This window comes from Erpetoichthys calabaricus, chromosome 5, assembly GCF_900747795.2.
Source record: "Erpetoichthys calabaricus chromosome 5, fErpCal1.3, whole genome shotgun sequence".
In the NCBI taxonomy this organism is placed as follows: domain Eukaryota; kingdom Metazoa; phylum Chordata; class Cladistia; order Polypteriformes; family Polypteridae; genus Erpetoichthys; species Erpetoichthys calabaricus.
This window is the reverse complement of record NC_041398.2, coordinates 95,506,458-95,518,491: the sequence shown is the minus strand read 5'-3', so window position 1 is coordinate 95,518,491 and position 12,034 is coordinate 95,506,458. Positions and strand designations below refer to the sequence as shown.

The 12,034-nt window shown below is 35.0% G+C and overlaps 1 protein-coding gene across 2 annotated transcripts in view; it reads left to right on the top strand.

Moving 5' to 3' along the window:
- cc2d2a (coiled-coil and C2 domain containing 2A) overlaps positions 1-12,034 on the top strand; it is a 128,520-nt gene that overhangs the window by 99,231 nt on the left and 17,255 nt on the right. For both annotated transcript variants that reach the window (XM_028801796.2, XM_051928676.1), the window contains exons 32-35: positions 1,606-1,809; positions 2,182-2,271; positions 6,389-6,502; positions 7,137-7,271. In XM_028801796.2, coding sequence (XP_028657629.2) covers positions 1,606-1,809; positions 2,182-2,271; positions 6,389-6,502; positions 7,137-7,271 — 543 coding nt within the window. The remainder of the gene's footprint in view (positions 1-1,605; positions 1,810-2,181; positions 2,272-6,388; positions 6,503-7,136; positions 7,272-12,034) is intronic.

The following is a 12,034-nucleotide window of genomic DNA, read 5'->3' as shown; positions in this document are numbered from 1 at the left end:
GTATTATTTATAAAGGAGTCTGAATTTAAAAACATATATGGTTTCTGCTTGTCCCGACTGTTTAGTATACAAGGTAATCAAACAAACCATCATCATCCACCTTAATAAAAGGACAAGTGTCTGTGTTTCCTTCCAGTTGTTATGTCTCTGTTATACTGTATGTAATTTGTAAAATGTACTGGTAATGTTTGTGATGCACTGTGTGTTGTAATGAAAAATGCAATACATTTTATCACTACATGCATTACAAAATACTTCCAATTGATGATGCACTTGCAAATGTTAATGCTAAGTACGTCCGATAAGAAAAACAAAAATTAGCTTTTTCACCTTAATCAAAGGACATGTTTCTGTGCGTGAGTCTGTATTTGTGTGTCAGTCCAGTTGCTAGGGAAAGAAAAAAATGTTAAAATAGGCAAAACATGCATTTATCAAAAGTGATAATAAAAATGCCAAAAAGCAGTCCAAAAATAAGAAAACTAGTCCTATTGGTCTATTCTGTAGTCCAACATTATATGCTAACAACAGCAGTGTGGTAGTGACTTTCTTGCCACATGAATTGAGGTCTGTAGCTAATAATGCTAATAAATAATAACTTTGTGTGGCGGGCAATAGTGAAAATGAAGATAAATTGGTGTGCATGTTAGGAACTCTAAGCCCCGACAGGACTAGCCTAGAATTGCTAAACTGGGTTAATGTCGTAGCAACCACTGCCACATTTTCCCAGAAAAACACTTCATTTAAAAGAGTGATCAGTTCAGTGAGCGATGCTGAGAGGAGGCGGCAAAAACAAGTGGCTGTATCCGAAGAGGAAAAGACAGCCATGAGAGAAGGGGAGTATCAAATAAAAAACTTGTTGATTACTCAGATTTCAAATCTTCTGTAGACGAGTTGCATAGCTAGTTAAGTATTAAAGATATGTTGCCATTTTTAATTTAACTCAATTGCTAAAAAAGTGTTCAAACTGCTGATTCTTGCTAACCCTTTAATTAAGTAGGATGTAGGTCCTACAGTTAAAACATTTTCTTAGGAAAGGAAAATATTCAGTGATGTGTACATATATGTACTATACAGCTTGAACACACTCATACAAATATATACAGCAGGACACACTCTTTCACATACCTACACTCACCTACGGCCAATTTGGAATCACTAGGTAACTAATCTTGTACAACTTTGGGGGTGTGTGAAAGCAAAAGTGCAAGCTAAAGGAAAACTATACACATAAGGGAAGACATGTGAAATCCACGTGGACAACAACAGGGTACAGAATTTGAACCACAGATGCTGGGTCTCTGTGGCAGTAATATTACTCACTGCACCACTATGCTTCCTATTTATTAATATATATTTTTAAAAAAACTGCATGATGCCAAAGAAGAGAAATGAAAAGCAAAAAATATGAGTTTTTGCTTTGAAGCTAGTTGTCTCCAGTGTTGTCTGTATATAGAAACCTGTGGAAAGGAGAGAGAGGAACCAAGACTGGTGGGAGCTAGATTTGGATGTTTTCTTCATCATAGAGTACTGTTTTACACATATACTTTTACTCATATCAATTCCTATATTTTTTTTAATTGTTATTTTTTTGGTCCTTTTATAAAGTTTGATACTCAGGAAGATGAGAAGCTCCTCCAAGCTGCTGAGAATTTCCAAAAAGAAGTTTCAATGAAGTTTCCTACTCGCAGATGCATTACCACTGTGATTGACATAAATGGGAAGACAGTATTCATCACAAGATACATCAAGGCTCTCAACCCTCCCCATGAGCTGCTGGAAATGACTCCCAATAACCAGCAGGAAACTGCTGTATGTTTTAAAATTATATTTATTGATTTAAATGCAGAAATATGTAGTTCTGCATAAAAGTGTATATTAGATGCAGCATGCATATTTATATAAAGAGTTGTTTCAGTAACAATACATTTTACTTAATTACAAATTTGCATTTAAAAGGGTAATTTATTTTCAACTGAGTTGATGCATTATTTTTTATTTATATGAGCAATGCTTCTTTAAGGTATCATTATCTATAATTTAGTGAGAATAAAACATCACAGTTTATTTGATACTCCCAAACAAATCTAGTTAAGTATTTTCTAAATATACCATTATTATTGATTTGTCTTATACAGATTGGTACTCTATATTAAAAAAAATGTTAAATCTGTTTGCTTACAGGAACTGATGGCTCACTTTGTTTCCCTCATCCCGTCCTTGCCAGACAATGTTTCCTTTGCTGGAATTTGTGACCTTTGGAGTACTTGTGATGTAAGTAAAAGTTATACACTATGTAAAATACTTTGTAGTACGGTAAGCATTTCATGTGAATGATATGACCGAATACTGAAAAAAAAAATGTTAAGACCCACACATTGTTGCTCTCCAAATTATAACCCACATGTTTTATAGACCTTCACAAAAAAAACAGTGATGCAGTAAATATTGTCATTGTCATTCTACTTCTGTTATTACAGAGTTAGTGGAGAGTTATCATTTAAGTAAAGAGAAAATATTGTTAGGCCCTCTAAAGTTTTTATAGGACCTTATTGCATTAGGCTCATCAAATCACATTAACGTAGCTGTCAAGATATCACTTTTTCTACTTTCTTCACCACCCTATTCAGCTATTTTTACAGCCACTAGATGGCACATTTGTTTCCTTTATCAACATGCCACTTATCATATTTAGAAATAAAACAGCTAAAATACAGTACATGGTTCTGTTTTAATTTCCAAAATGTGTGTTCCATCAATTAAAATATTAAACTGTTTAAGTTGTGACCTTTAGGGGGTGCTCCATCTCCCCAAACCTGACACAGACAGACATTGGCACAAGTTTTGCACAGCACACAAGTTTTTATTACGTGGGAAACCCTTCCTTAATCGTTTCCCGCCAGAAAAGATCAGTACTCAAGTCCAAAGTACTAGAGTGAAGCACACAGCAATAATGCACTTTTCCTTCTTTCTCTCTCTTGGGCTTCTTTTATTCTGCACACGAGACTATGTCTGGTGGCCCATTAGCATGGTCCAGAAGCACCTCTGGGTGAGACAGAAGCCAATGAAGTAGGGCTCCGCAGTTCCTGCAGCAACCCAACAGGGACAAATCTGAAAACTGCAAGTCTCATGATGCCCTGTGGGAATCTGAAGTACCACTGCAATCCAGGGGGCTGCTATTTAGCAAACCATAGGAGACAGTGCTCTCCCCGTAGCTCCTTCCACTGCAAAGGCGTCCTGGCTGGGCAAGGGCACTGGCCATACGCCACAAAGTACAATCATGGCCGAAATTATCAGCACCCCTGGAATTTTCCCAGAAAATGCACCATTTCTCCCAGAAAATTGTTGCAATTACAGATGTTTTGGTATACACATGTTTTTTTCCTTTATGTGCATTGAAACAACACAAAAAAACAGAGAAAAAAGCCAAATCTGACATCATGTCACAGAGAACTCCAAAAATGGGCCGGACAAAATTATTGGCATCTTTTCAAAATTGTGGGTAAATTGTTTTTGTTTCAAGCATATGATGCTCGTTTGAACTCACCTGTGGCAAGAAACAGGTGCTGGCAATATAGCAATCACACCTGAAGCCAGTTAAAATGGAGAAAAGTTGACTCAGCCTTTCTGTTGTGTGTCTGAGTGTGCCACACTAAGCATGGAGAACAGAAAGAAGAGCAGAGAATTGTCTGAGGACTTGAGAACAAAAATTGTGGAAAAATATCAACAATCTCAAGGCTACAAGTCCATCTCCAGAGATCTTCTTGTTCCTTTGTCCACTGTGCGCAACATAATCAAGAAGTTCACAACACAGGGCACTGTAGCTAATCTCTCTGGACGTGGACAGAAGAGAAAAATTGATAAAAGACTGCAACGAAGGATAGTCCGAATGGTGGATAAACAGCCCCAATCAAATTCAAAACATATTCAAGCTGTTCTGCAGTCTCAGGGTGCAACAGTGTCAGCTCGAACTATCCGTCAACATCTGAACAAAATGAAACGCTATGGCAGGAGAGCCAGGAGGACCCCACTGCTGACACAGAAACATAAAAAAGCCAGACTGGAGTTTGCCAAAATGTACTTGAGGAAGCCAAAATCCTTCTGGGCGAATGTCTTGTGGACAGATGAAACCAAGGTAGCTTTTTGGTAAAGTTCATCATTCTACTGTTTACAGAACACGAAATGAGACCTATGAAGAAAAGAACACAGTACCTACAGTCAAACATGGTGGAGGTTCTAAGATGTTTTGGGGATGTTTTGCTGCCTCTGACTGTGTGCAAGGCATCATGAAATCTGAAGATTACCAAAAGACATTGGGGCGCAAATATCATCGAAAATCTATGGGATGATTTGAAGCAGGCTGTCCATGCTCGGAAGCCGTCAAATTTAACTGAACTGGAGAGATTTTGCATGGAAGAATGGTCAAGAATACCTTCATCCAGAATCCAGACACTCATCAAAGGCTATAGGAGGCGTCTAGAGGCTGTTATATTTGCAAAAAGGAGGCTCAACTAAGTATTGATGTCATATCTCTGTTGGGATGCCCAAATTTATGCACCTGTCTAATTTTGTTATGATGCATATTGCATATTTTCTGTTAATCCAATAAACGTAATGTCACTGCTGAAATACTACTGTTTCCATAAGGCATATCATATATTAAAATGAACTTGCTACTTTGAAAGCTCAGCCAATGATAAACAAAATGTATGTAGCCTACATTTTCTTCCTTGGTGTCACTACAGAGATTCAGTAAATTCTTGCTAAAAAATAATTGGCTCTGTTTCAGTGCTATGAAAATGAACTAGTTTGGATTGTTCTGTGTGCACTTCATATATTACTGTATTAAGCTAAGCTCAGTGACTATGAGTACATTAGTCTGCCTATATTTAGAGTTCTTCCTAGATGGCCAAGCTTCTCATTTTTTCACAGATAGTTAAGCTTGAAAACCTTTTGAAGAATCTCCTTTCCACTGCTAATACTGACATTGTACTTTTTTCAGTCACAGTTTGTGTAAAACAGGTACTTAGCTTATTGGGTAATCTAAGAATTGTCTTTCCTTTTTAACAACCACAGTCTGATATTTTATAAGACCTGCAGGGTATTAACCAGTGCAAAAATATGTTGGTCATTGTCATGTTTTCCCTTTATCCTTCATAATAATCAAAATCCATTAATGTTTAAATTTGTACACTTTGAAAAGCTACACCACTTCTTACACAGCAATAGTGTACTCTTGTAGCATCTCTCATAAAGTACCTCAGGGGTACAGTCATAATTATTTTTTGGGCCCATAAAATATTTGTAAAACATAATTGACAAACTACAAAAACTCCACAAATATGATCCATTGTTAGCTGGAACATTCCGTTTTGGTTCTTATTTTTGAAAATATGAAGATACAATTACTCTGTTAATTACAATGCTGAAGAGCTGCATTTACCAGGACAATTCAGCAATACGCAGTGACTTTGGAACTTCTGAACATTTCTCATCTCTCTCTCTCACTCTTACCTTTCATAGCTTCTAAATAAACATGGTAACCTCAAACACTGAAATGAATTTCATGAAGTGTTACTTTAACTTCTTGACAATACTCCCATTAGATGTCAGCATTCACCTGTTCTTGGTGAGAAAAGCATGAGTGAGCTTCTACAGAACCTTCCTGGTTAATTGGATGGTTTGTGAGAATTACTTTGAAGTTGCCTGAAGCTCACTCTTCATGTCCAAGCAAAACTCAGGCCACACCCTCAGCTTCAACTAAGATGCTGACATATCTACTGTTTAAAAATCTTGGGGACTATTTGTAGTCATAATGAAATCTGAGACTAATACTACAGGCAGGCAGTACATTCTGATTATGTTCTGAATTTCTGCAGAAAGTGCACAGCTGCTGTAGATTTTTCAGTAGGCAAAATGTCATTTTAAATCACTTTACTTAAAAGTAATGTTTTTTAGTTTAGGAGCAAATAATATTTATTTTAACTGTTAAGTGTAATGTTTATCTTGACCTTAAGATATATAAGATAAGCTTCAGTTTTAATAAACATTTAATGTGCCAAAGTAATGAATCTTTTATGATTAGGCAAATGTTTGTGTTTGTCAACATTAAAGCAATAAAGTGGTAAAATATTCTAAATGACCACATTTATATTTAAATATTTTTCTTTAATATGATAGTATTAGTCAAAATCATACAATGTATGTATTTTAAAGAATTAGGAGCACATTTAAACATCACACAAATATATATAAATGAATAAAGTATCTATCTATCTATCTATCTATCTATCTATCTATCTATCTATCTATCTATCTATCTATCTATCTATCTATCTATCTATCTATCTATCTATATAGTATAATAGATATACATTTTTTTTCTGTTTAGCAATTTTTAGATTTGTTGGCTGGAGATGAAGAAGAACATGCTGTTTTGTTGTGTAACTATTTTCTAGCAATGGGAAAAAAGGCTTGGCTCATTATTGGAAGTGCTATTCCTGAAGTAAGTAACATGTTCAGTTGAATCAAGTACTGTATTATACTATTATTTGTCCTCACAGGTGGCGCAGTGGTAGTGCTGCTGCTTTGCAGTAAGAGACTGTGGAAGATTGTGGGTTCGCTTCCCGGTTCCTCCCTGTGTGGATAGCGCTTTGAGTACTAAGAAAAGCGCTATATAAATGTAATGAATTATTATTATTATTAAATATTTTGTGAAATTTCTAGTAGCAGAGTACAATGGAACATATTAATACTCAGGGGCATATAGACAAGAACTCAGCTGCATAATTATTGTGTCATGCTGTTGTTGCATCACAGTAAATTAGTTATTTAAAAATTTTGTTTTAATATCTGTTCAGTAATTGTAATTTTTACTGTAAATTAGCTGCTGAAGTCACTGAACATATATTATTCTTTTAATGATTCTCATTTAAAAAGACTGCTTAAATTTCATGCTCCTCATATGCTGTTTCTTTTCTACCCAAAATATTGCAAAATATATTATTTATTATTTATCATCATCAATACAAATGATTAGAATGATTTATGATTGAAAATATGATTTTCATTTCACTACTGTTATTAGATGCCTATTTTGATATAATTTTTCCTTACATACAAAAATATATTTTATTTAGGGGCCAACCTCTTATGTATTGACTCAAGAACATAGCCAGTTCATCATCTGGAACCCAAGCACCGGACAGTTTTACAGTCAGTATGACACTTTCTGTCCACTGCAAAGTGTTGGCTGCCTTGTTAATGCTGACAATGTAAGTACATAAATGAAAAATAAAGTCAAAAATGTTTTTCAGATAAAAGTTAATAATGCTAGTCTAGTAATTTATTTTAGGTTGTTTATGTTACAGAATGAATACTTAGAATGGGCACAAGATGGTACCTGGAACATCAGTATTAGATTTTGTACATTCCTTTAATGAAAATGAAGAGAAGTAAAGATTTCTCTTGCTTTTATTTATATGTATGATATTAAGTTAATATAAATTTTACATAAGTATCTATGTCTAAATTTATTTTATTAATTGTTCTTTAAGTGTTTTTATTTTTTTTTGTTTTGATAGAGTGCCATGAGTGACTACTAGTCATAATTTCCAGACTTTAATGTGTATTTTTATTTGATTTTTCCTTCTGAAGCTCATACAATTGTATAATTGTCAGTCAATCTATTTTCTTAACTCATACAGGGTCATTTTTTTTTTTGTTTTCTTCATTTGTCCATTTTCATGCCCACCTAATGTAATCACATAAGACGTTTGGCACAAGCCAGGAACCAACCCTGATTCCAACTCATTCTATCACACAGTACACCTAACACATGCATTATTATTATAATAACTATCTGTTAATGAAACAATCAGTTTACAAAGCTATAGTATCTAATAGCCCAAAAATATTTTTTTCATTTGGCAGCTATAAGATTTGCACAAATTCCCTTGTAATTTTTTTCTGTGTTAATTTTAATCTATCATAGTGCCTTAGCAGTGTAAGAGACGGGCAATATATAGTAGTTGTGATTATTAATTTAAAAAAAAAAAAAACTGTATTAGCAGTGAGATGGTAGTAGAATCCTCATGTGTACAGAGAACAGTGAAATTCTTAGTTGATGTGGGAGTTCATTGTTTTGAGATGACAATTTGAACCAATATAAGTACTTAAATTTCTATAAAAAATGACAATGTGGTATCCCCACTCCAAGTAAAATGCAATGTTTGTATATTAAAGAGTTTAAAATGCATAATTTAAGAATTATGCTCTTTTTCTGCTTTTAAACTGTATAAAGAACATGAAGCATTCTTCTGAAACATGCATACCTAAAATTATTATCTGCTTATCACATAGGTCACTTTTTATAATTTACATCAAGGAAAATTATTAAAAGACAAGTCTGGTTGAAGTTAATTCTTCACAGTTATAGTATATATTAGTTTACCACACGAAAATACATTTTAAAGTAAAGCATATTTTATAAATTTTAAAATACTAGGGGGCTTCGCCCACCCCTGTTTTTGGTTTACCGGATATACAATTTAAAGAGATTGTTATTTTCATGGGAATTTTTACATATGCATTATTTTCACATTTACTTTAAAAACTTTTGTAAAAACAATACTTGTCCTTTATTTCCAGCCACGTGTGTGGTTACAGCTCTTTCTCGCAAGACGTATAACGCTGCTCGCGTTGTGAAGGGGGGGAGCGGCTGAATGCAAGCTAAGGATATGCCGTCAGATCATCTGCTGTCTTTCTGCTGCTGGCGAGTTGCCTGTTCTGCTTGTCGCATGTCATTGTTTTAAGAGCTGGGAGCACATCATGCGTGTCTGCCAAAAGCAATCCAACAACTGCTAGGTTAGATGTCTGTGGACTTGTTTTAAATGATGGCTCACTGCCTTGTCTCGCATGACGTTGTAAAAACAATAATTATCCTTTATTTCCGGCCCCGGACGTGGTTATATCTCTTTCTTGCAGGACGTATAACGCTACTCGCGATGTGAAGGGGGGGTGGGGCAGCTGCTGGTGCACCGCCTGTCGATCATTTTAAAGCGTGTACAGCCACTGTCCTTTTTGCCACTTCGTGTCTCTGCTGCTCGTGTTGTGATCGCTTGTCCGTGATCATAAATATACACCTGACCGAATTTTTAATTTTAATTTAATTTTAATTTTCTTTGAAATTAAACTTGTCGTTGCTTTAACTGTTGTGGGACCACAGATTTTCATAGCCTCTGGTCCATTATTGTATAAATTTGCGTTTTGTGCATTGAATGATGCAAAGGTGAAAAGACTTTGTTTTCTGCTCTTTGCCTTTTATTTCTGACCTAGCTTTGTCCTGCTATGTTTTCAATTACTCCTGGTCCTGATGATTAATTTCCTTTTGTTTGCGCTAACGCAATCTTTTAGTCGTCGACGTTTCATTAATAACATATTGTCCTTTATACGCTTTATATGCACTAAGACCCCTGGATCTGTGTGTGCTGCGTGCCTTTACACTACTGATTTTTTTGCTGGCCGTGCTCTGATATTTCTTGTAAGTAGGGCGTGTCTTGCAAGAATCTCATGTTCTATATCCCCGCGAGACGCTCCGTGGCCATTCTCTTTCGTCTCGCAGGTCTTTTATTTGTCTTCCGTGATCTTAACGAGAAGATCACGTATCGTCTCCTAGTCAATCCCACAGGATTTTTTTTTATAATAGAGAGATAGCCTACGCGTGCTGTTTTATAGTGGAGTCAATATGTACTAAGACCCCTTTGTAAAGAAAGTCGTAAACACAGAAAAAAAATATTACAAAATGAAAAAGGCAGCATGTGCATTAGAACAGATTGAAGATCCACAAATCCGTTGATTTTTTTGAATGCTTGAGGATTTGGTCTTGCTGAGAATGTAATACAAGATGGAGTGTAATATCTTAGAGTGAGTAAATTCACTGACACTGATACCAATCAATCTGTATATGCATTGGAAGAACATACAAACACCATGTAGAACCCAAACCTATGAGACAGGAATGACAGCTCTACTACTCTGCTGAAATTAAGATGTCTGGATTGAACTTAATAAACTTCAGCCTGTTTTAAATTAGGTGAATTGACATTGCTAAATTGGCCCATGTGTTGTGGGTGTTTGGGAAAGTGTGGGAAAAAGACATTTTGATTGCTATCAAAGCAGAATTATACCGAAAAATAAAGGAAAACAGATCCGTGTTGTGTAGGAATGTTTTCACTTTCTTTAAGTATTTTATTATTAGGTTGATAGAAAAAATAATTCTTGCACCAAAAGATGTAGAGGACCACAGAGACTGCAGAAAAAAGATTAGATAGGCAACCAGCGAACTTGGGAAAAACTGGGAAATGGCCATTAAATGAATGATGATGATGATGATGAAAAGTTTCATTATTGTTTCAGCTGTTGCTTTCATTGATTTATGATTTTATCAATGATGCTTTACTAACAAGAAAAGTTACATTGAATAGGACTCTCCCTGATGCCAGAAGTGGTTCTCTACAGATGGAATTTAAAAGATTCCTAGACTGAAAAATTTTAGTTTAGCTTATAATCAGAAGATATGCTAAGGCAAGGCCTCACCCGGGAAAGAACGGAGAAGAGGAGAAGTGAAAAGCTTGGGCAATAAGACAGTCCACTCCCCCTTGTTGAGGAAGGTACAGCATGGCTTCAGGATGTTTGTTTTTCTCTTTTACTCAGACTTTTGATCGTTCCTCTAGCATGGTATACCTTTGGTCTCCTTGGCAGTATTACAGATGTAGAAGGATGCCGTGAGGTTACCTCTTTCTGCTATACCACCAATAGATTATTTCAGTATAACTCAGGATTTCTTCTAGTTATAGATATTTGTGTGTTTTAATGGGATCCTGTTTTTAAAGCAAAAATGTTTTCAGAATATAATTACAACCATATGGTTATCACTTTAACAGTCAGATATTCTGCAGTCTAGTCTGCCTTGCCGAAACAAAAAAGGTACAGGAAGGTGGTTGTAAAGATGTTGCTATCCTTTCTGACTTAACTCACACTGCTTGCTCACATTTCTCTTTTCAGGGTAAATGAGTATGTTTCTATGTAGTTTACATATATCATTTGTAAGAGCCTTTCCATACAAAAAAGTTAAAAATATGACTGATAGTAAGTTCTCCCATCCTTAACATGATGTGATTCTGTCAGTAAGAAGTACTCAGAGAGATGAATAGCAAAGTCACAATTAGTGTAGGAAGAAAGGTACTGATAGCACATCTTTGTTTACACACCTAACATATATAACAATAGATCAATTAACACCTTCCCCTTCTTGAGTGAAAATTATCAAAATTATCCCAGACACTCCACAACTAGTAAATATTTCTGATGTAAGGTGAAATATCCACATTCAAGTTTGCAGTTTTTTTCTTCTGACAAGGATAAGTCAGCTGAGAAATTATGTGTTTTTCACTGCTAATAAAGAAGTCATTTTTTTAACTAGGGCACTTAAAAAGGAAGCGTTTTTACTATTTCAAAGATGCACATACAAGATGAAAAGTAGACCAGCCTACTTTAAACAAATTTAGACAACTCACTTTATGATTCAGGGTGTTATTTAATGTATGCACACTGTTTGCCTGTCATCCTATTCTGTTTTTGCAGGCAGATAAACAAAATATTTGTTTTTTACAGAATAGTTTAATATTAAACAAAAATCTAACCTTGTGCCAGCAGCTTGTCTCCTAACAGACTTACTCCCTTTCTGATTGTTTCTTGATCTGATGTGATGAAACTTTTTTATGCCAGAAGCCAAGGATTCCTAAAAGAGCATAGTGCTCTATAATGATGTATTTATTTGTTGCAATAAATTTATACAGATGTTTTCATCTTATGACTTTTAAATAAAGGCAGTTTACTCATTTTATAAATTTCAAATAGCATGTATTTACCTGTGCTTCTGTTCTTTCTCATTCTTTGTATGCTTTATTTACATTATATTTTAAGGTTACAGTTTTTGAGAAAGAAGGCAAGATCTGTCCAGAGATTTTACTTTAGA